The 27,701-nt window shown below is 39.1% G+C and overlaps 1 protein-coding gene across 3 annotated transcripts; it reads right to left on the bottom strand.

The window, feature by feature from the left end:
* Nucleotides 1-265: 265 nt before the first annotated feature.
* WTAP (WT1 associated protein) lies at nt 266-26,229 on the bottom strand. 3 transcript variants are annotated; one of them, XR_012055059.1, is made up of 8 exons: nt 25,954-26,229; nt 21,936-21,973; nt 21,797-21,852; nt 17,001-17,059; nt 14,726-14,853; nt 7,591-8,322; nt 3,298-3,452; nt 266-1,490 (listed from the first exon to the last, which is right to left on the bottom strand). XR_012055059.1 is itself a non-coding variant. In XM_002189579.7 (8 exons), exons 2-8 carry the CDS (start codon nt 21,963-21,965, stop codon nt 907-909), a joined length of 1,191 nt encoding a protein of 396 aa, XP_002189615.2. In that variant the 5' UTR covers nt 21,966-21,973; nt 25,954-26,223; the 3' UTR covers nt 266-906. The 3 variants fall into 3 exon arrangements, 2 of the variants coding, with proteins under 2 accessions (XP_002189615.2, XP_030123848.2); XM_002189579.7 differs by having other exon boundaries at nt 8,144-8,322; nt 25,954-26,223; XM_030267988.4 differs by lacking the exon at nt 21,797-21,852 and having other exon boundaries at nt 8,144-8,322; nt 25,954-26,224.
* Between the last annotated feature and the right edge of the window lie 1,472 nt (nt 26,230-27,701).

Here is a 27,701-nt window from a genome sequence, read left to right as displayed (position 1 = left end):
CTACAGTTTACTTTTATTAACTTCTCCTTTCCACCTCCCCCCACCCCCATCCCCACCCTTTTTCTGCCAATAAGGACAAAAGCTCTGGAACAAGCACTATCAGGCTGTCTTGAAATTAGTACTAGTACGCACCTACAACTTCATATATTGGGCATATGCTGTATCAGAGAGGATTGACACAGATACAAACTCAACTCAAAAGCAAGAACTATAAATACACCGCATACAAATAAGCCATGTAAGTCAATGCAGAACAATGAGGAAATTACATTATTAAAAGTTTTTATTTAGGTTTGGTCAGTACAGGTAAGATAATATTGGAGTCACAGAGCAATATGCATCAACAGGATACAACAGTTCTTAAAAACTGAGTAACTATGCACACAATTCATAAACATTCGGTCACCTAAGGAGAAAATGCACAGATGTATGGTGGGAAAAACTGTAATTAACACTGAACTACTACAGGACTCCTTCAGTAAGTCCATCTTTTTAGTGATAAAACTACTGTACTGGGCAAACTTGGCAGTCAAACCCACATCTATTATGACAAGTCTTGAAGGTGGTGTTAAGTATAACAGTATGAGTAAGAATGCCCTTACACAGCACAGGTTTCTAGATATACAGAGATTTGTACAGACATCATTTATGTTATATTTTATGGAAATAATTTCCATTTCAACTTCACATTAACTCATATAAAAATAACTTGAGCTACACAAACATCCTTTTAGCAACATTCAACGTAATTAACTGTTAAAATTTCCAAAGTGGCAGAGGTATTGAAGCAAAAAGAAACCCACAAAAAGGCAAAATTGTGACAAGTATGCACTAATTTAAACGGCTTCTGGACAGTATCCTCTCCCAAATTCAATGACACTGTATAAAAATTTTGCAGAAAAAATGTTACAAAACTGAACCCTGCACATTTACACTGGAGTCCAAACCATTCTGGACATGACGAGAACCCACAGTTCTGTTACCTTTCATGCTCACTGTTTTCTCCTCTTGAGGATCATGATTGGAGTCTGTGTCATTTGAGTGGTGAGTGAGAGAGTTTTCACTGCCAGTGGGAGAGTCTACACTTTCATACCCAGTACTGAGCTGGTTTATGTAGCTACCACTTCCTCTACCAGTTCTATCTTCAGAGTGGTTGGATAGCTTATTACCATTCCCTGGAGAAGCCGGGAAATCATCTTCCGTGCCGCTACCCTCCCTATAAAATCCAGGCCCAGACGTCCGCTGATGGGAGGAGCTGCCATTGCTTGGTCCGTTTGCCAGGCGGCTGCAGTCTTTGCCCGCAGCCTCTCCCTGCTCTGTGGGCTCAGAGGATGGAGTCCTGCTGGTGCCTGGGTTGGACGCCTGGGGCTGCTGCTGCTGGTATTGTGCCAACTGCTGGCGAGTCTCCTTCAACTGCTGCTGAAGAACTAGAATGGTACTCTGCATACCCTCTACCTCCTCATCAAGCTGGATGATGAAGTCATTCAATTCTATGTAAAGAAAACACATTTGTTGCAAACACTTAATAGCCCATAGTTTAAATCTCAGACAAGAAATTAAAATCCTTTAACTCAGCGTTTTATACCGGAATTTTTCAATCAACTATTTATCAGCCATCAGGTATGCACTGGTTTTAATACTCTGCCTCTGAAGGAGAAAATGCTTAACAACTGTAGTATCTCCCTATTTTCTGTACTGCTACTGAAAATATGTGAGAAAACTAACTTCCGGGCAAGAAAGGAAGATACTGGGAAAAGCTCGATTGCAGTAATTAGTATTTTGCAAGTAGAGCCTATTGTGTCTACTTTTACTCAAGTATTAATTGCTGGCAAAAATACTGTAAAAGTGAACATGAACCATATCCATATGTAACAAATCTGAGTTACTGCAAAACTCTATTCAGTAGCCAGAAGTATAGTTTTTCATCATATTTCAAAGAAGTTTCAATTCTTACTGTGTTTAATCCTTTAAATCCTTCAAGAGAGGATACAAAAAGACCTTCTTACCAACAGATTATTAACTAATTTCAGAGTGTGTTTTAATATTTATGTATCAGAAGAAAGTTTTGACAATTAGTATCGCATTCTGGAACAAAAGAAATTTGATCCCAAAATAGTATAAGAAACACCGATTCAGTCTTCAGTTCAACTGCACCATCAGTATGCCAGAGGAAATAAAATGTAAACTGATTAATATTGCCAAAAAATTTTTAAAGTGTTCTTGTTACTACAGAAAACAATCATTAGGAAAACTCTTACTGCAGGAATATCATAATCTTGATTCATATGGGGAAGAACCAACTTAATGCTAGAGATTACCACATTCAAAACCAGTAGCTTTAATGAATGTCTACACTTACTTCCATTATGTACTTGGCAAATTTTGTTGAAGTGCATTATCAAAACAGTAGTTACTATTCCCACAAAATGACACTATACAATTATTTACTTTAAGAGTTCCAGTTATTTTATACTGCTACTTTCTCAAAGAGATGGAAATATAACTGGGGGAAGATCTAGTCTTAAAAATGCAGGACATCTCAGATTTGGATGGGATGCCGTATCAAGTTTCTGGTATCTTACAATCTTCAGATGTAAAACAAACAAAAATATATTCAGGTCTATGTGATGCCTATATAGGTTATATCCCCCAAGGATAACCTATAGGTTATATTCAGATGATCTCATCTAACATTCTATGAAGAGCCACTGACACTACACAGAATTCAAGACTGAAGACTTAAACCTGCATTTTCCCCTCCATTTAAATTACGCAAGAGGTCAGAGTTTTTAGATAATTTCAATTTAGGTTTGCAGCACCACAAAATTTAGACTATAAACACGATGGGACATGTTCATTCATCTGAGTTACCAAAGGGAAAAAAGAAATCAGTTTTTCATATTCTTAGATGATTTTTTAAAATAAATTCCAAATGAGTCAGTTAACAAGAAGCTTTCTGTTCTCAGTGCATGCCTAGGCTTTGTGTTAAGATTTCATCTTGCCAATTTACCAGTATTGTGTGCAGTCTAAACATTTGCTATTAAATTGCAAGACTTACAGTACAAAAATCTCAATTTCAAACACTGCATTACTGGAGCTGCGAATCCCACCAGTTCCCCAAAGTTAAGGATTTTGTTTATTTTAACTAAGACTACTAATTAATACTTACTATTGTCATATTTTACTCAATACTGCCCTTTCATTCTGGCAAAGGTGATTTTGTATTATGAGTATTATCACAAAATTAAACTTGCAGAAGTGCAAGGCAACTTCTATTTTTATTAAAAAATCCCTTACCATCCTGACTGCTTTTAAGTTCCTCACTATATTTCTTCTGTAAAGCCAATTCTGCCTCAAGCTGTGCAATACGTCCTTGGGACAGCTGCCTTCCAAGCTCTTGATTCTCCTGGATAAGCATTCGACACTTCGCCATTAACTTTTTCCCTGTTTGGCTGCAAAGGAAAGAGCCATCTATCACAAAATGAATATAAAACCTTCAGTTATCTTCCTCAATCACAATTACAGACAAAAAGGAGATACGATTTCTGCATGTCACAATTCAAGGAACATTATGCCTCAACATAATCGTCATAGCAGAAAGTCTCCCAATAGTTACCACGTGCTGTTCCAACGCCAGTTGATCTTCTGTCGCTGTCCCACAAAGTGGAAGGCAAGTTTTATTACTGAAAATATGAATAGGCATATTGTACTTTTTTAATACCAACATCTGGATTATCAGTATGCACAATTTTGCATGTGCCAATTCTTAATGGAGTTAAATATTTGATTAAAGATGTGTTTTGCAATTCAAAATATCAAGGACTACATAGAAACTACACAAGGAAATTATAAGCAAAAGAATTCCCCATTTGTTGTAGTAATGAAATTTAATAACTGAATTTGGGTGAAGAAAAGTTGCTTGGGGGAAATAATAAATCTCATGTTCATTTTTCATACTGATGACTGTTTTTCTTTAAGAGGTTTAAACATTCATTTAAATGCTGTCCAGGTACTCATTTAAAAAATGAGATGTCTATTTTTCATCTCAGCTTGTATGTTTGACAGTCACATGCACAGTCTGCTTCATAATTTCTATGGTCAGCATTTCTTAAGTACATCTTACATGGTGAAGAGGAATGAAAATATAGCTGAACACTGGAAGGACATTAAGGAAGGGGCATACTATTATCTACTTCCTTTAAAATGACATATTTCAGATCATAAGTAATGATCATTAGGACATCCCATTTCTGAAAGAAATGTAAAACAGGTAGGAACTGACAAGATTTTCTTTACTAAATTGGTAAGATTACACATCTTTAATCTTCATGATAAAAATCTCATTGTAAAGCATTATAGGAAGTAGTATGCAAATTAATATATAGGCAATACAGCTGACTCCATGAAAGAGAAAAATTAAAGTCCTTTAGGACTCTTAGTCTGCCAAGTCAGAATAGCATCCTCAAACAGTTCTTTTAATAGGCTCAGCACCATAATGAAGCTGTCTTCTTTTCTACAGAAGTGCAAGCTCTGCCAAAACCCCCAAACTTGAACAGTTTTATTGTGAATTCAATAGCAAGACTTGCATTACTTCTCAAGACCAAGGTGGTCATTTAATTTTTTGTATGCTTTTAAACAAATGACAAATACTGAAAAAACCTGAGGATTAAAAAAGAAGAGGAGGAAATATCTACTACAATCACAGCCACAGTTCTCTCCTGCAACCAAAATACAAGAATTTAAAACAGCAATTTCCTTATCAACTACCTTCTGAGCACTCAAGCCTTAAACAACTTTTAAGTTCTATGCCAACTCTGCCCCATTTAACATTTTTCAACTGACTTTCCCAAATCTTTCAGATGGACTGCTCCAGAAGGAATCTGGCTGTGTAAAGTCCTGAAGGCCTGAAAATCTGCTAAAGGCAGCAGCCTGTTTTCTTTCTTGATGTGATGTCCAATGCCAGGTCCTTGAAGTTTAAATTGTGCCGACCTAATACAGTCCAAGTCGCACATTTAAGATGCAAGTTTCCTTAGAGATGTTCATTCTGTGCAAAGCAGGACCACTTTGGAGATAACCAATGTGACAGATCCCAAAAGTTATTAGGCAGACATGATTTTTAGCCATTTGCAAGTTCCTGTTACTGTATTCATCATCACTACAAATGGAAAAAGTTTACAATGCTTGAGTCATTAAACGCTTTTCTCTTCACAAACCAACATCAAATGAAGAATCAGCAAGTTCCGGTTACCTTGGAATTGGGACAATTTTAGAATCCCATTAATATCTTCAGGTTAACTTCTGCCAAAATGTAAAATATTTATTACCTGTATAGAAATTTGCATAGTTACCTATAATGCTATTTCTTTCCATCAAAACTTTTCCAGATGTTCTGAACTAGTAGAAAATAATCCTTGCAATTTACAAAAAAGACAACACATTCAAGAACATTAAATACATTAACTACTAAAATAATTCCTATGAACGGTAAAACTCAGTTCAGCATTGTTTTCACAAATCCTCTTGAACATACATGCAACAAAACCTGTAAGAATGTAAGTGGTTAAATTTCAGAAGACTAAAGTTTGTTGTACTAGGCTTACTGCAAAATGACATTTTAACTAATTTTGATTCCAAGTTTATACTCTGCTTAATGATGGTTAAAATGGCTTAGTATAGCCATTCCTTTGATTACATGCCCTTTTATTTCCCCCTTCAGACATCAGCAATGTTTATGCTGAACAACCTTATCTACATTAAGGTCCAGAACTATCTCTGCTTAGGGCTGCAGTTAATGTGTTAACCACCCCAAGAACACCAGTTTAAGACTGGGCCATTTCCTCTTTGAAAAACTAGGCCAGATGCCAGGAATTGAGTAGTTGTGTACAAGGATGGATAATTAAACCAACTGGGGGAGGGGGCCCAAGATGCAAGGAGAATGCAAAAAAAAACCTACAAATATTTTACATTAGCCAATTTCTTCACCTTTCAAGAAATAAAAACCAGTAAAATCTTAACCCAGTTAACAAAGCCTCGATTATTTACCAGGAAATAGCTAACTTTCTGTATTCCAGCCACTGCATGTATAAATTATGCACACTCACACCACTGACTTAAAATTCTATGATGCAAATTAGGGTATGTTGTAGCTATAGAAATAACATTTTCGTTTGACACTTGGGTTTGAAAGGAAGTGGCAAGTTACTTGTCTCTCTTCAGCTGTACTCACACATTCAGAGCCTGAAGACTTTAGAAAACAACCAACCTGTATCTAAATGCATTAAATAACTTTCAGAACGCCAAGTTAGAAACAAGCAATCCACATGGCATGCCTCTTTCAACACATTGCAGTGAGCTTTACAAATGGCTTGGTAACACATTAATAATTTATCAATGTAAGTCTTACCTCTGTTTTGATGCTAGATCAATAAAATCTTAGATACTGCTATAGCAAAATCATTCCAGATGTATCACTTTTAAAAGGTAAAGTTTTTCTGTGGATTTTTCTTTTGGTGTTAAGTCATTACTCATGCAAAAAAAAATAAACCTGCATAAGTATACTACTCTTTGTTCCCGTATTAATCATCTGAAGCATAAACAGTTAAAGATACTTCCAAGTCAAAATTATGTAATGGCATCTTAAAGTCAGCAAAACTGTTAGAATACATCACCTCTGTGACAGCTGAATGTCTCTTTTTAGTTTAAAAAACTCATTTTTAAATTGAGTCATAAAACGTTGCCCAACTGTTTCGAAAAATCAACACCTCAGATTACTAAATAGAACTCTATTTGCTACGGGAAAAAACAAACACACAAATGCTTTTACAGACCTTAGATGTGCACTCCCAACTGTCCCAGATCGCTACTCTTACAAGTAACTTGGGACAACAGAACAGATGCATCAAGAGAATAGCAAAAACTCCTTCAACTGAATCCACCAGCATGCATTTAAGGTTTTTTTGGTTTGTTAAAATACTGACTTATTTTTCAGTGAACGAGACAATGCAGAATTATCAACTTGTTCAATTCTCGTTCATCCCAGGAGTTTCAAGATACAACAGTATAACCAGAAGTGTTCCTTAAACTAGGTGTTACAACTATTTCAAGGCACATTTTATAGAGAAGCACAATACAAAAACCCCAGGTGTACAACGGAATAAAAACACCCCACCAACACTGAAGACAGTTGCCATCATGTGCCTTCTGTATTAAGCATTTAAGATCAGTTCTTAGAATGAAGATTGAAAAATTCTCATTTCTGCATGAAAACATGCAGTGAAATTCTTATCACAACCAGTTTTTCTTATACATGCTAGTTGTGATCAAATATGTATTGCTTCAAACAATTTTAAACCTGCATTTAGATGGAACGTACATTTTTGTATAGTCCTAATTTTGAGGCGTCCACAGTATTACCAACCATCCAGAAAACAGTTCATTATTTAGCAACAGTGACTTAAAGCTGCATCAAGTGCTAGAGCACCCAAAGGCTAAACAGTCAAATATGTAGACTACCACTGTTGTGATATCAAATAGCACTCTCGTGGCTATTCAAAACTGGTTAGCAAGTAAACTCTTTAATGCAAAATTCACCTCATCGAGTTTTGACCCAGCAGTTCAGTGAACAAGCAGGAAGTCCACAGTCTTATTGGCAAAACTGACTTACAGTGTCTCTAAGTCACTAGGCTCAAGGTTAAGAGCGAAGCATATTCCACTTCTACATTTTACGGGAATTTTACATGTTCAATTCATGATTTATAATCTCTAGGTTCTCTCTCCTCCAAATTGTCTGTAGACACAGTGTGCCACAGACTTAAGACTTCTGTTTCTCCCTCTATTTTCTTCAAATAGAACAATTTTGCAAATGTCTACATGTTCTAGAAAGATTTTTTCGAAGATGGCCATTTCTTCAGAACAGTCCGACGCTGTCAGGCCTCTGAAGCAAAGGGGAGAAAAAAGCTGAAACACAAGGCTCATCTGGTAAGTTTTACATTAAGCATTACAAGCTGGACAGTATAAAAATGTGGCTTTTGCCTCAAAACGTCTGAGTCTTGGTGTGGAAACGAGTACTTGGCTGTCCCACCATAGCATTCTCGTAGTGGGACTGTCAGGGAAGTCTTGACTGGGGAGTATTTGTTTTGTTTACCTATCAGGCGTAAATTTCCAGGCACTCAGTTCATTTTGGGCTTGTTCCAGTTTGTCTTTAGTCTGTTCCAGTTCACCTTTCATTTTTAGGAAAAACAAGTTGATGGCTGGGTCTACCATTGTTGATCGCAGTTGGGCAACACTAGGCTGCTGGACTTGCTTGAGGTACTGAATCTGATTCTGCATAAAATAAGACAAAAACACTGTTATTCATACAATAGTAAAGACAAATTTTAAGTAATTTTAATACAGTATTTACTCAAAAATTAACATCAAGGCATATTGCTTTCTTTCACACTGTAACCTGAAAAACCCAGGATAAAAATCACTTGTGCACACAGATTGTCCTCCAGATCCCAAGATTATTTTCTACATGTCAATTTCTATTTGCTAGAGCAGTATCTGGAGCATTAGAATGATCCCTTTCTTTTGTATCTGCCTGCACTCCCCTCCTGAGGAACAAAGAGCATATGGGAAGAATTATCTGCTTAAAACAGACAGTTAATTCCCTCTTAAGTTCAGTGGAAGTTATTAAGGAACATTATAGCAAAAACTGACAAGAAATATTTACAAGCAAATAAAAAGGTTTTTAAAACCTTCTTAGGTTTTTTGTGACTACAATAATCACGTATGATGCAAAATTGTGTATCTCTAAAAAATAATTTAGAAGTATTAACAGGAATTAAAACAGATCTTGGTTGGATTTTATTCTCTTTGCAAAAAGCACAAGCCAAAGGAGTTACAATTTTATATGTTTAAAACACTTGCAATAGTCAAAATTTCAAAAGTAGTAACTGAGAGGTTTTCTTTTAAATATAGTGTTGATTGCTCAAAACAAATGTAAATAAATAGTATTAACTTTAAAAGTTTCTTCAATTTCAATCCCATCACAACAGACATATCTCAAATTGTACGAAAAGTACGTGTTTAGAACTCTGTTAATCACCAATCCTGCATCAGCCTGCACACAATGTGTTAATTTTTAAATTCAATTTATTATGCTCCCTATATCACACACATTTCTTCATCAGCAAGAACACACGATGTTGAAAGACATTAATTGGAAGTCAGGTGGTTTGCTTCCCATGCAGGCAGTCCTACAATCAGACTTGAGAGCAAGAGTTTAACTGACAAACCCCAAAGAGAAAGAAACCTCCGGCACTCTTTCATTTCCTTGGGACACACAGTACAGCCAGCAGCATTGACAGCTTAACCATGTTCCTGTACATGCAATTACTCTCTGACAGGGTCTTTATACAACAGTGGTGAAGAGGAAGTACAGAAGTCCTATGTACATGCAGTATGCAATAGCAATCTCAGGCACTTCTAAATGGAGTATAATATGTTTGAATTTATATATTGTTAAGTAGTAAAAATGTCTGGATTTTATTTCAAGTAAGTGGTTTCAAAGGTACTGGAATAACTGAAGTATTTCCTTTGACACATTAATTTGATATTATAAAAATAAAAATACTTGGCTACTTAAAACTGTATCACCATACTTTAAATTTTAAATAGACAAAGTTTTTTGTACACAGAAAGAAATATAAAAGGAATAAAGCACTGCATATAAATATTTTCAAGAAATAAAGAATTCAAGAACCCATATACAATGTGGGTAATGCACCTAGAAACAGGAAACCTAGATTAAGGTTATGCTAACATTTCTTGGGCGGCATTTTATCTCTCAGGTCCTTTGCCTCACTGAATGCACAATATATTGTTCACTGAATAACAATCAATTTTAGTCATTGTTATTGATGCACATTTTGTATCAACTCAGTGTTTTTATTCTTCTGCTACTGAAGTATTTCAACAACCTGTCAATTCTTTGTTATGGCTAGAGCTAGTAGACAGTAAAATGGACAACTTCACCAGCAACTTATTTCAGATATATAATCATGATACAGCAACATTGCTCCTAATCCATTTTTAAAGAGCCATCACTAACTGGAAGAAAAAAAAAAAAAAAAAAGGCCATGTTCTTTGTCTTACCAAGGCCCAGATTCCTTCCACTGTAAATATAAAACCGCAACAGATTCCCTGGATCACTAGCATATAGAATTGCTGCCACTGCTCCTCAGTCATGCCAGAAATGCACTTAAACACTCTGCAGGACCCAGCCAATGCTGTCAAATAACTGGCATTGCACAATCTCATTGGGGTCTCTCCAGCTCACACTCCTGAGCCCAGCAGATGGCACCTGCACAGGACTTCAGCTCAACCATCATTTCTAAAGCAGTCATGCAGAAAAAAAAAACTTACTTAAGCTTAACAGTCTTTTGCTCATTCCCTCCCCAAACTTGAAAGATCATTCTTTGCATCTACTTTTTCCAACTTAAATCTTCTCAATTCCTCCAAAATGCTTTCTCCAGTTGTTAACTCCAGAGTTCTCATCCATCAGGCTTTTCATCCATGAAGACCTAACAACCTCCACCCAGTATGACCCGCTCCCAGAGCAAGCCCAATTTTCTTCCCCTTTCTGCTGATTTCCTAATAATGTTTTGTCTTCCTGCTCAGCCAGTCCAAACCTCACGTTCTTGCTCCCTCTAATCACTTTCTGGTGTGAGTCACCTCCCATTGATATTCCAGGTGGTAAGGGTTAGGGAGCAGGAGAGTTTACCTACAGTCAGGACCAACTTCAGCCTACAGCTGAACATACAGGAATAGTCATGTCCAATGCCAGCCCCAGGGGAATTCCCAATCTGTAACACCTGAAATGCCTACAGACTGTTCATATTCCCAAACATGAAAGCACACACCAGCTGGTATTTTTCAAAAGCCCATCAGATGGACAAGCAGAGGTTATTTTCACAAACAGAATAAAAATCTTGCTATCAGCTCTCTCTCTCTGTTCCAACCCAAGGCAGCAGTGTAAGCAGTCTATTTAGAGGACATTGGGCTGTGTAAGGTTTTGTTCATGTGAATTTTTATTATTTTGTTAGAGACAGACAATAACATTTTCAATCCCCCCTGGAAACAGTTGCATGCTTTCAGCTGAAATCATCCAAAGATACAGAGAACAGACACCCTGAACATGACGAATTTAGGAAAACAGATCAGAGCTGCCTGAGAGAAAGTGTGAGCAACCTAAGTCAGATCAACTGTATATCCTTCTTATAAGGAAGGAATAAAGTGCACAACTAAGAAGAGAAAAAACACAACACAGCTGTAACCTAAACCACAAGAGTAATGACTGCCTATGCTACAACAATCCAATTGCACCTACAGAAAGTTCCACTCATTGTTATCTGTTCCATGAAATACATACTTGAGCAGCAAGTATTTCCAAATGTCTGCCCACTTACTGACTCTCAGTAACGGTGCAGTAGCCTGGAAGGAAGTTAAGGCCTTTCCCTGAAGGGGCATTAACGTGACCAGCACCTCTGTCAGAAATAAACCACAGCCAATACCTTAGCCACACTTCCCCAAGACCAGCAACCTCTTCTAGAGGTTGTTCCTGGGGAAAGGTAGCTCGAGGCTGCTGCTGACAACAGGACACACAGACTGTTAAATGCCTGAACTTCAAGGTAGACCGTAGTGACCCTAAAACCACAGAGTAACTTTGCAGAACCTGCCACAGATTTATACTAAGCTGCTGGCTCTGAAGAAATCCATGTATTATCCTGCTAGACTCAGCACAGAGCACTAGAGAGAATGGAGCTATGTACTCCCCTCCCATCTTGTTTCTTCAAAAACAGTACTGACACACAAGAAGGGCAACGATTCTGCTACTGCTACTCTGATATGCACACCTACGCTTTCAAGATGACAACTGGTGACTTTCCTAAGCTGAAAACAAATTTAAAAGCTTCTATTTTAAAAAAGGGTGAAAATCAAAACAACAAAATAGAGTTCATCACATCCTATTTTAAAACAGAGCTATTGTACTTTAGTAAGCAAGGCATTCTACACAAGTGATCAGAAAACTCAGTCTCTGCCAACTATTAGCAGTTGAATATGGTATGGTATTAAGTTTTTAGCTATTTAAATTTGAAAGCGGTAAGTTTGTAAGAATAAAATGTCCCAAAAACACACCTGTAGTTTTTCAAGAAACTAGACACCATAAATGCTCAGTCCCTCTAATTAAAATGTGACAGGAAACACTGAAGGCTTACATATAAGTGTTACTGGAATATTTCACATGTTAAGTGTGGATTACAAAAAATTGTTAACTATAATAAAAATATGGAAAAATTATTTTATTGATTAAAATCAGGCATGTCAAGTAACATCTCACATGATGAATAACTTAAATGATTTAGCAACCTGTAGCTTAGCTTTGCATCTTATCCAACATGACATATTTCTACTGTCACTGTAGTGAAAAAAATACTCTAGTAATACAAAGCCAAGCAGTCCTTCAGACCTTCTTGAAACTGTGCACATTTTTAAACTTCAAAATACATAAAGGTGCCCATGTCTACAATATACACCTCCAGTGTATCCATTTTAGAATTCTTCTTCAAGGATGCATCTTCCAACCTCAACATACTGTGGAGATTACATCCTCAGTGTTATTCTTGAGTCAAGAGCAGAAGAAATATAAGCCACCTGAGTGTGTGGGCATGTGTCCGTTTTTGTTTTTTTTTTGGTAGGTTGTTACCCACTCTTTTTCCTTTTTTAAAGTACACTGAAAATAAAAGCTCTTCAGAAGTTCTTCTAAACAGATGTTTTGGAAAGATTATGCAGCTGTCAAAGTGCAGCCAAACCCCCTATAGTCTTCATGATATTCAAATCATTCATGACAGTCAAATTCAAAGCATTAAATACTTGAAGTTTATAACTTCAAAGGAGGAAGAAAGGCAGATATACTACACACAATTTGGTTTTGGTGAAAAACTTTGTATTGTTTTATTTTGTACAAAATTTCTTTGTATTGATTTATTTTTAGTATTTACTGCTTTAGCTATCTGCTAAGAAGTTCAAAAGAAAAAAAAAATTGTTATTACTGCTGTTCCACAGAGCAGAATTTATCAGTAAAACTTCACAAGTGAAGCAGGACCAATGCAGTAGCCTTACAACTAGGGAAGTGTTGCAGTACTGTAGCAGAACAGATCTTCACTGGCACCCTGGCCTGCATTAGCAGAGTGCTGCCAACAGGCTGAGGGAGGTGACCCCTCCTCTCACTTGACACTGGTGAGGTATCTCGAGTACAGGTTGGGACACCTCAGTACAAGTGCACACATATTGGGGTGAGACCAGTGAAGGGCTGTAAGACTGATTAAGGGGTTGGAACATGTGACACACAAGCAGAGGCTGAGAGTGTTAGGGCTGCTCAATCTAGAGAAAAGAAAGATCAGGAGATGTTACCAATGTGCATAAATACCTGATGGAGATTAAAGAAAGCAAAGTCAATGGTGCCCACTGAAAGCATAGAAAGTGATGGGCACAAACTGAAACACAGGAAGTTCCACTTAAATGTAAGAACACACATTCTGCTGTGTCAGTGGTTCAACACTGGCAGAGGTCACCAAAGAGTTTTGCAGTCTCCATTTCAGGAGATGCTCAAAAGCCAGTAGTGTGCAGTCCTGAGTAACCTGGTCCAACTGACCCTGCTGTGAACAGGCAGGCTGGACTAGAAACTACAAGTTTCTTCCAACCTTAATGATTCTGGGCTTTGCTTTTTGCCACTGCAAAGTAAGCTTAATCCCCTTTATTTTTTTCCTGTTTATAACACTGTTAACTAAAGTGATCTTATGGTCTTAAGAGCAGCGGTAACACTGTACAGAGTTCAGTCATACTACTATACCTGACTGCTCTGAAAAACTTCAGGCAAAAAAGAAAGGAAGATTTAAAAAGCAAAGGAAAGCTACACTACTAGTTATTAGTTTTGCACAGAGTTTGTATTTTTCATAAGAGGAGCTCTGAAGAGTATATTACCAAAACTATCAATAAGCTTTTTACAATCCTTTCAGAAACTGCCAGATTCAAGCAGAATGAAACTTATGTTAAGAAGGTAATCCAATATGAGATAGTTTCCAAGAAACCAAAACTAGACACAGATGTAAAAGTCACAGAAATGAAGGAATGAGAAACAAAGATAAACAAAATATGTATTCAGAACAGCAGAAATTAAGCAGATCTGCCAAATTTCGTGAGTTTTTAACAAGCCAGTAGCAACTTCACCTATCCAGCCAGCCAGAGGCTTATAAATAGGCTTACATTGTTATCCAAATGCAATATAAGTGTCAGCCTAAAAACTCCTAAATTAAACCAAATAAACTCCATCATATCCTTACATTTTTATTTGTTCCTGACTCTAATGATTCTCAGAAGTAACATTTTTGTAGATATGCACCACAGATAAATGCTAGAAGAGAGTAAGCATGGCACATGCAAGAATTAGCTTGGTTTGAAGTAAACCAAGTTTCAATCAAAACTGCTGCAATAACTAATACTTAAAAAACTCTAAACTTTTAAGGTGTGACCTTTACTAATTCAAACTACCCTGCTATGTCTTTAAACACAGAAAATGCAATGATGTAGATACACAAAAAACATAGCATAGCATATAGGTACTGGTTCAACAGCTGATGTTGATGCAACAGTTTGAACACACTTATCCTTTCTAAATACTTACAGTACACTCTTGCATCTCCTGTTCCTTCGTTGCCAGCCTCATCACCAGAATATTTTCTCTTCGGGCAGACTCTTGCTGTTGCTGTTTCAGCTTCTCTTCAGATTCTCTCAGCCCCGTCACATCATTAGCTAACAAAAGCAACAACACAGAGAAAGCATGTTTTATAGTACCCTCTCATAGGAAGTTTCTAAAAGATAGCTAAAAGAATGTAAAAACCAAATTCATAAACAGAAGTCAGTTACACTTTTTGCAGGCATGTTTATAACTAGCATAAACAAAAAACAGAATGCCATTAAGTATTGGAAAACTTAAGAACAGGTGGCTTTAAAGCCGTATTCCTGGTCCTTCCTTACTACTTATTAAAATTTTCAACATGTTTCCATGTTTATATAGGAAATCAATTTGTGCTGCAAAAACCAACCTACAGCCTGTAAAACACTGCTGTTTATGGGCAATCCTCAAACTGGCCTCAACACTCCATGAGCAAACAGTGAGATGTTCAAGAACATTCTGTCACAACTGGAATTTTGATCCATGGACATTTATGAAAAATTTTATATAAAATACAAGAGAAGGCAGCACATTTCCAAATTGCTCAAACAGAAACACATGCAAGCAACTCTATATCAACTGTATACATTCACTCTGCTACTTATCATATGTAAGACAATTAAAAACTTGAAAAATTTAGATTCTCATTTTTTCCTAATTTGTGGAGAATAATCAGCTGTAAATATAACCTGAACATCACAAATTGCTTCAGGACAATGACTTCTAAATAAATCTTTGCAGATAATTCATTAACACTGACTACTAGGGCTTGTACTGTTTCCAAAATTGAGAAATTGGGAATGCTGAAACAACTTATTTATCTATGTTTAGACACTCTAAGATGTGAATGAAATCACCTGTTTCCATTTGCTATATTTCATTCTCTCCAAAATCCAAAATATTATGAGACAGCAGTAGAAGGAGGATGTAACAACAGCAGAACTGAGGACATCCATTTGGAGTGACAGAAAAATACCCTTCAAAATCAGTGGTACTACATCTTTACATATTTAGACTGAAAAGGTGACTGAAAACAGGAAATATACCATTTCCAGCTGCAAGGTAACTTTTAAAAGTGACTTAGGATTGGCTGTTCAGTCACTTCCAGAATGTATTCATATTTTATCATTTCACAGGAGCATGCTTTCCCCATATTACCTTCCAAAAGACAAAGTTTTAATGACCATGTAAGAATGACAATCAAATTTGCCTAATCAGATCAAGTAATCCTTGGGGATTCACTTTAGACAGTTACCTCTAAACACTGTTCCCCCTCCCAGCCTTACAATCCTGCAAGACTACTAAAAGCACAGACATTCCTGGGGTATTTCAGTAGATGGAGTTTCCTTTTCTAATGGTAAAGTTCTAAAGTACACCAATTTATGGGGTTATAGTTTGAAGCTTTTCCCTGCCGAGCAGTCTGTCCCCTATAGATGCAAAAATAAGACTTTTTAGATGGTGGGATAAATTTGCAAGTGGAGAAAAAGTTGGTAAGAAAGCTGGGAGAGGCCATCTATTTACAGTAAAAAACAGGGTGTGGGATGTGCTCCTGGGGAAGGCAGTTCGGGGATGCCATGGGAAACTGCATTTGTGTAGGATAGGGCATTTCCCCAGAGTTCTCTTCTTCCCCATGCAGATGAGCACATGTGTATCATCTCCCCAAGTTCTGGAAAGGTCCCAGTTCTTGTTACCCCCATTGGTTCTCTCTATAAAACCACTCCTTTCCTTCTCCCTCATCAGTCCAGTTTATGTCACCCTGTCCCTGCTCCTCCCCTATACCCTTTCCCCATTGGACAGCTGTACCCTAGTCACTCCGTCCCTTCCTCAGTTAGATACCCAGGTCCCTCCTCCCCCAGTTACTCTTGTAGCCCCCCTCCCCCTGAGTGCAGTTGTCTCCCTGCTCCTGCTCCCCTCTTCCTTGTCTTTGCTTTACACTCAATAAACCCACGTGGATCCCAGCGGCTCAAGAGTCCTTCCATCTTTTGGTGGAGATTTTATTACACTATCCTAACAGGCACCTGTAGACCAGCCAGCAGCAGGTTGCCCTGCAGGACTTGGTCGAGGGCAGCCTTTAACAGGGGCTCTTTTCCTAAAAACTAACTCATGTAACAGATTATTATATCCTACTAGAAGTTCTAGCACTTCTCTAGAAGTGCATATTACTTGATCACTCTGCTTTACATATTCTGATCATTTGCACCATTTTGAAACCTGGCAAACTTACAATTAAGGTCTGTGTACTTGCCCTCCAGAGCTTGCACGTATGCTTCATATTGTTTCCACCTGTCACAGATATAAAGAGAAAAAAAAGAATTTCTTAAGCTCTGTTTATTAAATCAAGGCATCTCTAAGCTTTCAGAGCACACACTGATACCATAATCAGAAAATATCAAGGGGGAATTATGCAACTGCACAAAAGACAATTCCGGTTTTAAAAAGGGAGCGTTTCATCAGGGAAATAGTTACATCTGCTTTGTATCACAGAGGAACAAAATAGTAATTGTGCATTACAACACAGTGACATCTTAAAAATCAGTATTTTAGGCAAACATTAGGATCAAACACTACTTATTTTGTTATCTTTGTAAAGTAAACATAAGATGTAAAAATAAGATGTAAAAACTATACATCTTATTCTCATAGCAGAGCAATCCAAACAAAATTCTCTAACAGCAAGTGCAATACAAATGTAACATTAAGTATGTTACCAAGTGAACAGGACAAGCAGAGTGTATCATAACACTAGAAATGGCAGTCTAGGTTAAGCAGTTGTATCAGCTCATTCAGGTTAAGACCATTCTCTGATTACATTCATCATCCATAAGCCAAACAGTTTAATAACTCTTTGAAAACATGTTATTTAGGAAATTCATCCTCAGTCAAAAAACATCACTTAAAAACAGCACTGTATTTTATACAAACCATCAAATCTGTAGCAAATAAAGTCTGCTGTAAAGTTTAGCATGAAATGCTTTATGAAAAAGTCTGCAGCACAGTGTTCTGGGATTTTCAAGTAGTACTCTGCCCCTAACTATGCATGTTCCTCATGATGGTACAACTGCACATTTTAAAGAAAATGTATCTAATAGCTTACCACTATAGAAGAAGGTGTCTGTTCCCTCCTCCCAATTACCTTCTCTCCTTGATGCGTATTTTATGCCAGACTCATCACAAGTGCTCCATTTTGACTCTCTAAACTACACTACTACTTTAATTGAAACTATAAAATCTACCTCCAGGTAATTTAGACCATTTTCTGAAATCAAACAGTATATCAAAGGGTCTAAAAAGCATCAGAGATCTGTAACAGCAAGACCACGCCACTGGGAAAAGGAAAACAGAAGCATGAGATCTCTTCCTTCAAAGAACAAAAAAATTTTACATCTCTTCAGCTGAACATGGCAACAGTATGAACAAACTCTCAAAGCTTTGTAAAAGGGAACAGTAGTATTCGTACTTAACCCTTAAACTAATCTCTCTGCTCTAACAAGTATCACTATTTTAACATTAAAAATTCTATGTTAGTTCAGGAGATTTCAATCTCCCAGAAGTAAAACTGAAATGGCCTACTAAACAGCAAATCTAGAAAGAAAGAACCTAATTTTACATTTTAAAAGTGACATGCAATAAACAGTTGGTCTTCAAATATACAGGACTACTTCACGTAAGTTATACCTCAGAGCCCAAACCCAATAATTCTATCAAAATCATGAGATTCCCCTAACAGCTACAATATACAGAGCAAGTGAAATGAGGACATTACCCAAGTTAAGTAGACGTGCCAGAGCACTAGCTGAAAAAAAAAAGAACTCCCAAAATAACCACCCACAAACAAAACAGGTATCCTACAGTCACCAAGAATGTTGTAGATAACAGCTGTAAGTCATCTCTCAACTGCTAATATTTAGGCAAGAACCTAACTCCTGGAAAAGAAAACTTAAGATGGCACTAGGCCATGTAATGGATTTCAAGTCATATGCCCACCAACACTTCTAGTAAATGTAACTATTCAGATGTATTTGTCAAAAACCTTGCTGTTCAAGCTGTTCATTTGGTCTGGCTGAGACTGAGGTAATTTTCTCCACAGCAGCCCTCACAGCACTGTGCTTTTGCACTCATAGCTAGAATGGTGTTGGTAACATACCAGTGTTTCTGCCACTGCTCTAAGTGCTCATGCATCATCAAGGCAAGTTTTCCAACATTCCCTCCTCACCAGCAGGCCAGGAATGGGCAAGTTCTTGGGAGGGAACACAGCCAGACCCTTGACCTCCTTGCCCTGCCCCAGATTACAGCTTCCAGCACACCTGTACCAGACTAAGGCAGCTCATTGCTGAAACTGAGTGGGGGAAGAATGACAAAGGCTAAAGGCAGATTTTTTCCTCCCATCAGTTTGCTTTCCACTCAATATAGTAGTTTATGTCCATAATCTGATGGTTCAAAATTAATAACCTGAAGAGCTTCACTGAAGTGCTACTTGGAAAAGCATTCAAGAACAGAAACAGGAAAACTGGGAGGACACTCCTGAATCTGTTCTCTGTTCAAGGGATTGTTTACAGTCTCACAAGAACTGGAAGGTAACTAAGCAGCATAATTCCCTTAATCCTCCAAAAATATTTAGCAGACTTTATAGAGGTAATTTGAAGCTATGAAGTCCTAAATACTTGTTCTTGAAGCACCCATTTCTTATGCTGAGCTTTGGGGTTCACATTAAATGATAAGCAGTTAGGGGATAAGACACACACTGAACCCAGGCCATTCCAGAAATGACTAGCTCTAAGTCCCTGTTGACTGAAGTCTAGTAAAAGCACTGTATTTCCTCAGAAATGCTTCTGTATATTGGAATGGTTCCGTGTTTTACTAGGTACCCACTCAGCTAAACTATCAGGGCAATACTGATCAGATTTTTAGCTATGATCCACAAAGTATTTCTTTACCATATTCCTGGCTCTTCCTTCTCCCAGAAGCTCCTACAGTTAAGTGAACTACTGCATTAAAGAGGGGAAAGTTTAAGATGAGTCCAGAGCAACGAGTCATGAAACAAGCAGAAATTCAAGGTCAGGTCTAAAGGCTCTCTGTTGGTCCTGCTCATGTTTAGTCAACAAAAGTTATAATGAACAAATCTAAACTATGCACTTCATGGAAAAGAACAGTCAAATTGGGATTCATGGCACAGAAATTAACAAAGCCCCCCATTTTTTCTACATATGTATTTCATGACTGCAACTGTACAGCAATGGTGACTTTATTATCTAAAGACAAAAGGGTTATTACACACATCTGTCTGAAAAAGCATTTGCCCCACCAAAGCACAGATCAAAAAAACATATTCCAAATCTTAAGGCAATCTAGAGGTCAACACATGTTTTTCTACATCTCAAAGTAATAGAAATGCCATTGACTAAAATATATGTCTAATAATAGTATTTTATTACAGCCTACAAGTGAAGCCAGCAGTCAGTGCAATAATTAATTGCTAGCTTTACATGAAATCACAATTAGAGGTGAACTTACTAGAAATCCATAATTTGACCCCCATACAAAAAAAAGTGTTTGAAAGACTGATCTATGCAAACTAATCAAATGGACATAACCAAAATGGAATTTAAAGTTCCATTTCTGGGTATATTGAACAGTTATTCTCCTTAAATCCATCAAGCACCCTTTTTGAGAGGATGTTAGTTTTCCTACACACTAAGAAGATAATTCAATAACAACATAGCTGTCATTAGCAAGTTCCCTTCTGCCTCTTCATTAATACAGGTGAGCTGCTGACATACTGTACCTCCTTGGGTGCATTCCATCATATGTGCTGGAAATTCATCTCTTCTATGGTAGTAACTAATCATTGCAAGTTACAGAAGCTGATTACAACTGACAGCCTTTTTTTGTTTTCACACTATCAGTCAGAAAGCAAGTGACATGGAATCTACGCTTTGGTACTTTCACATGAATTTTAACGCAGGAAGTTAAGGGCACAGCTTTGGAGACTTAGGAGTTTTCTATAAAAAGGACCACAGGGCCAAAACCAATTATGAAAGAAGCACTTTTTCATACTGTTTCAATACTTTTTTCTTTACAACCCAAAAGACTGAATACTCAGAGGCAGACAGAAACCAGTTTTAAACACATGGAGCCAGACTATTTACTCCCTGGAAAAAAAAAAAAAAACCTGCCACCCCAAAAGTAGCTGGTGGGATAGGTTACCCAGAAGGGAGGGTAGCTGATCACCATGTACACTGAATGTTGCATATGTAACCCCATTTTTCTACACAACTTAATCTTTGTTCTATGAAACAGCAAAATTTACCTTGAGACCCTAATAATGCTAATAACCCAGTGTACAAGAAGCCAAGAACTAATGTTTACCAAAATGTACAGACTATTCCAGCAGATAAACAGATATCCCACATAAGGCTAGTTTGGATCGCTCCTGGCTTAAGAATTAGAAAATTCAGGCATACAGGGACAAGTGGCCTGGGGTGGTTTCTTCTAGCACATGGTCTGGGCAACAGGATTCCCCATAACTGTTCCTGTGGTGACACTTAAGCTTTCTACAAAGTTAAAAAGATGGCCAGGTTCTTCCCTATCAAAGTTCTAGGCAATGAAAACTTACATTTTAACATTTTTCTCTTACTATCTGAACATGCTGAGAAAACAACTGCATGGACTGAGAAAGTGTAAAAAAAGAAAGAAGTAAAGAGTTGACATTTTTCTGATGTTTAAAATAACTTGCTATCTATTAAGGAATGTAAGCAATCATATCTTCTATAGTTACAAGTGAAGAAAAAAAATTCTTGCACTCATGTTCTAAAAAATACTAGTAAAGATTTTGCCTCTTTGGAAAAAGTATTCCCTCCTAAACTACAAATATTTGAGACAAGAGGAGAACTTTACAGAAGAGATGCATTATGAAACAAATAAAACTTTTTCAGAACAAGAATGCTAAAAGACAATGAAAGAGTAAATTCACACGTCTTGCACTGGAAGTTCACTAAAATGTTGACATGGAAAATGGATTACCTTAGGATAAGCTCATCTCTAGGTAAAACCTTAAAATCTGCTTCACTAAGGCGAACCTATGAAGCAAAAAGAAAAGCATAACTTATCAAGCTGTCCTGATTACCTGGAAGGGTGAAGTCATAAGTAATTTTACACATACCTTCTTTGGGAGAGGTTCTTCATTCGTCATTGTGAACTCTGAAGGGAGAGGAAAAAAAAAGGAGTTTTATTTAGTGTAAACAGAACACTGAATTAGTCAGAAACTTATACTTCTAGCCTTAATTGTTTTGGTTTGCAATATTACACCACTGAAATACTGGTTCCACACAATGCAGCACCAGAGTACAAAATAGCACTATGACATGTTTGCTCCTGTAATCTAGATATGGTCAGATGTATTTTTTTCTAAAAGTTACCTCAAACTTTCTATCTATATCTAAAAAGCCAATCAATAATCAATCCTTCCTATTTAACTAATCAAAACCACACACTTTGTATCAAACTGACATTTAGTATGTGTCTACATCTACCTAACATTGTATTTTACAAGGTAAAGGATAATCAGGGTCTGATGAAAGCAATTTATACTACTGCTCCTCCTCTTCAGAATAAAAGAAATTAATTTGTGAACATTACAACATGTTCTTGCAAGTATTTATTCTCTTAAGATTCAAATAAACAGGAAGTACTGTTATTTTAAAACTTATGCAAATATTCTCAAGGAAAGTAGGATGCAAAACAAATGGCTGAGGCCATCAAACTGAATTCCTCCGGTGCATACACAGCACAAGAGGACTGCATTTTGCTAGATTAAATATTCACACTTCCCAGAGTTACAGAACATGCTTCCTTATCTCTAAAGAGCAATACATAGTATTTTCTACAACTATGATTATGCAAGAAATACTGAGTTTCCTAAATCTTACAGGCATTCAAGTAATAATGAATGCAAGGTTTGCGGGAGACATGCATATTTGCAATATACTTTCCAGTGGAAAAGGTGCATAATTAAGAGTTGACAAGCTTGTAAAGCTACTACTACACATGTACCAGAGAAAGCATGTGTCAACTCCTTGGTTGAGGACACTTGGCTTTAAAGAAATAATGGTCTTAAGGAGTAGATATTCTATTTTCTCAATTATTTTTATAGATTACCTTAGTATTTTCACAATGACATTCAATGAACCAATTTAACTTTTCCAAATCCTAAAACTGTTGGTCAGCAAGACAAGCAAATACATTCCAATGAAACAGAGTGTTTTCAACCCCTACTAACAATTTACACAGCACCCTACCAAACAAGGTCCAGGTTAGCAACAAACAAACCAGCACTCACACTCCCTTCCTATAATAAATACTGACATTAGAACCCACAGAAAGAAAACATTCAGTAGAAGTATGTCACTAATGAATGGCAGCTTCCTGTTAGGCTTAGTAGCACACAGGCAGCTAAGTGCTTCCCTAAACTAAGTAGTCACAACCCCTTCACTCCCGCTCACAAGGAGTATTTTGCTTGAACTCCTGCATGCAGCTCCTTATTTGAAACTGTTTTACCAAAAACATACCTCAAATATAAAATACAAGCGTAAGAGGCTGCTGATACAAATTGCCAGTAGCCAATTCAATCAGAGTAACTTGAGATTACAGAGGGAATGCTTGTGACCCCTGTATTTAGGCTGCCTATCTTCCCCACTGTAATTTTTCCAAAGATTTTTAGAGTTTTTAACTCCTCTGAAGGTTGGAAGTAGTATTGAAGATCCCAGCTAGTGTTAAGTTCCTAACAGAGAGAAACGTACTTTTCAGGTGTCTCACACAACTACAGCTAACACTGATTAAATGGTGAACACATCACACACGTGTGTTCCCCAAACATGTACCAGAGGCATACAAATACCAAAAAATGTGACTTCCCCCCAGAGACCTGGCTTGTAGCCCCTGCTGCAGCATGCAGCAATTATAAACATATGACTGCTGCCCAATCACGACTACAAGAAATCAAAGGTAGATGCTCCATCCAAAGGTAGTCAAATGTTGCATCTCCAGACCTCACACAAAATTCCAGCACCAGACCAGGCTACTCTAACCTCTACACCCAGCACATCACCATTTACAAAACCACCTCTTGCTTTCAGACAAGAGCACAAAAAACTGAAGTTATGGGCCACTGCATTACAGAAGTCACTGCCTTACTGCCACCTATTATTACTTGACATGATAGAACCACACAGGCGCCAAAAATATTTTCTAGGTTATTCTGGACAAGTTAGGTTGATAATATTTACAGATAAACACTTAGTGCTCTTTCCACAAATATGAATTTCACTTTGCTACTGCCCGGCAACAGCTTTTTGGGAACCTGGACTAACTTCGCAGAAGCTGAAACATTTATTACTGCTGTATACTGGATGTGCTCCATGTTTCTCAAACAGCAGCAGCTGTCATAGCGATTTGCCTCAGTTTTCTGTTACCAACAGGTGAACCTGTATGCTACAGACAACAACCGCAACGGAAACGTTCATTCTTTGAATCTACTACAGCAACTTCTCAAGCACGGTGCATCAAGAGATGCTTCTTATCACTCGGCTCTCCTCTAGAAGAGATCATCTCTCTACTACCCGTATCAGAAATATCTTGCAAGAACAAGATGAAGCATCACTTTCCACAATAAAAAGAATCAATGTAAACAACATTCCCGCATAACTGACTCAAATTAACACAATTGTATTTTGTGATTTATATTATGAACCGTTTAACTGTACTATCCTATGCACTTTTATGATTTTGCAGAAACAGTAGCAGCCACACACCACTCCTGCATATCTGCTCCTGGCAACAAGCAACACAAAATGATATTCCATATTTAGAATAACATTGTCACAGACACTAAAAGAATTTTTAGAAAAACTCAATGTTTTAGGCTTCTATGGCAGTTTCAATTAAAAGAAATGTGAAGTGAGGAAAGTACATTTTAATTATAGTAACTCTGATAGAGTCTTCCATACCTTTTTCTACAATGTTTATAAAACACAGGATTTAAAAACTTTTTTGAAAACTTCAATGAGCAAAAGTAATTGAATCAGGTATGAGGTTTTACTTGTTATATGCAAACTGAAAGTTATTTTAATGATACCAAGAAAGAGTTCCGTGGGGAAAACCCAGCTCCCGAAGTACATACGTGTGTGCATATAGGTACAAACATGTAATTTACAGAATCGTTAGGACTGGAAGGCACCTCTGGAGATTACACAGTCCAACATCCCCGTCCCCACCAAGGCAGGTGACACAGGAACGCGTCCAGGTGGGTTCTGAATGTCGTCAGAGAGGGAGACTCTATGACCTGCCTGGGCAGCTGTCCCGAATGCGTGTGCCTGAGATTGCTCAAAAATTTCTCAGATCACACTGCAGCCTGGGAGGAGGTTAAGGGGGAATGCACCACCACAGTAGCCTGTTCCAGTATTCTCCCGCCCTCAATGTAAAGTTCTTCCTCATGCTGAGGTGAAACTTCTTATGTTTTAGTTTATGGCCACTGCCCCTCATCCTGCCGCTGGGTACCGAGAAGAGTCTGGCACCCTTCACTTTAAGACAGCACCCGCCTTTAGGATATTTGATGACAACCCCTCTCAGTCTTCTCTCTCCTAGAGTAAACAGGCCCAGCTCACGTAGTGTTTCCTTACAACAGAAACATTCCAAACCTCGAATCATCTTTGTGACCCTCCCCTGGACCCCGTCCAGTACCTCCTTGTCTTTCTTGTACTAAGGAGCCTTCTGGCGCTTAGAATGAGAAGCTTCACAGTACCCCTGTAAATGGTCAGCCCTCACACTCGCCTCAGCAACCGCGGGGGTCCCGCCCCCCCGCGTCCCGCAGCCGCAGGTGTTTGACAGACCCAGCTGCTGCGGCCGCCCCCCGCCCTCACTCCTCGCCCACAGGGGAAGCGACAAACGCGGCTCCCGCGGCCGGGGCGCGGCGGCCACCCAAGGCAGGGGAGGAGGATCCCGGCCGCGCAGCCAGGCCGGGCTTTGGGGCCTCGTACAAAATGGCTCTAAGTGCTTCCGCTCCTCCCCCCACCGTGCCCGAGGTGAGGCATGGAGGCGCCTCTGGGGTTCGACACCCCGAGACTGCGGGCTGCCCGGTCCGTCAGTCCGTCCCGCTGGGGCGGAGCGCCCGCACGGCCACTCACCTCCCGCCTGCGGCGCGGAGGCCCCGCGCCCCTCGCACGCCGCTCGCCTGGGCCGCGCTCCGCCTCACATCGAGCAGGGGAAAAACGCCGCCACCTCCGCGCCTGCCGCCACCAGCTCCACGGGCGTCTCCGCCGCCGCCACCAGCGCCGCAGCCAGGACAGCCGCGCCCCCCCACCCCCGCCCGAGCTCCCCCGTACGCCGCTCCCGCCCGCTCTTTATTTGCGGGTTCTCTGCGCTACAAAATGGCGCCCAGGGAGGAAATGAGCGCCCGCCCCGCCCCGCGGTCGGTGGCTGCGCGCGCACCTGGCGTGGGGCGGGGGGGCGGCGGCAGCGGCGGAGACGAGGAGAGGCTCCGCAGCGGGGCAGGGCCGCGGCGCGGGTATCTCGGCCCGCCTGTGGGGCGGCTGCTGCAGGGCACCGCCGCCCGTCCCGCTGGGAAGCGGTGGCTCCCGCGGGTTGTTCGAGCGCCGGTTTAAAGCCCGTGGCCGAACGGGCCGCGCAGCGCTCGTAGCGGTGGGGTGCCGCGCGGCCTCCTGCCGGCGGGGGGAGCCGCTGCTCGGCGGGAGGGGGCAGCGCCGCCCGTCTCCCGCCAAACCGGCTGAGGGAGCGGGCCCGGCGCCGCCTGGGAAGAGCTCTTGGCGCCTTCCCGGAAGGCTGGTGGAGAAGATGGGATCCCTGGGAAGGAAAACTGCGTGCAGCAGTAAATAAAGTGCAAGATGGGTGCCCGGCTTCTCGGAGTGACTGCCGGCGCTGCCTGCCCGCCGGCCGCCGCTCGGCGGCGTCGGTGCGAGTCAGTGTCCTCAGCCACTAATGAAAGATACAAGATTTAAATTCCAGCTGCTTCCAAAGAACTGAAACATCAGTTTCAGAGTTGGGGAATAAAAACCAATAAAGTTTGTTCTTCGTTGCGGTCTAGCTCTGAGCTGGTGCTTTAAAATAAAGTTTATCCTTCTTACTCTCTCTGATTTCACAAGCTGTGCTGTTGGGTAAATACTTTTGCCTTTTTGTTGACAAAATCGTAAAGCTGCTGCAGACTAAATCAGTCTGTCACCTGGGTTGCACAGATGAAATTGATTGTCACTCACTATGTCAGTGCTAGAGGTGATCCAGAAATCTCTCCTGAATCTTACTGGTAGCAAAAACAATATAATCACTACAGAATAAAACACGTGGTCCCATACACACATGTACACGTATATATGAATACACAGATTTTTCACTGAGAACTTAAAACGTTTAAAAACCACGCTATAACTGATTTGACGTAGCTACCTGAGGTAGGGTGGTAAGGTGACCACAAGGAGAAAGGACCTGAATAAATGCCTTTGAAATCTTACCTCATTTGAAAGTGAAAAGAGACACACTGTGATTGTGTACAGTTACCTGCTCCTGCTTTTCAAGATATTTGTTTTAAGCATTCATGATACTAATTAACAGATGACGCCATCCGAGGATATGGCAGCATGAGAGATGCACGTTAGTGTAGGCCTTAATAAGAACATTAATGTAGCAAATTGACTTGATTTTCTCATGTGCAAACATAAACGTTACAATACTAAAAATGCATATAAACCAAGCAGAAGAAGAAATCAAAACTTTTTCTACATAAAATAGATGCTGACATACACTCAGGGCAGTTTCTATTCTGTGTATAGCATACCTAACACTTTCTGTGTATCAGTGGTGATTTAACTCAAGATCTCCCAGTACTTTGTCTAGACTTTGACCACTCTTTATTATGGTCAGA

The sequence above is a fragment of the Taeniopygia guttata genome, chromosome 3 (genome assembly GCF_048771995.1).
Source record: "Taeniopygia guttata chromosome 3, bTaeGut7.mat, whole genome shotgun sequence".
Taxonomy (NCBI): domain Eukaryota; kingdom Metazoa; phylum Chordata; class Aves; order Passeriformes; family Estrildidae; genus Taeniopygia; species Taeniopygia guttata.
The sequence above is the reverse complement of the archived record's forward strand: the minus strand, read 5'-3'. Positions and strand labels throughout refer to the sequence as shown.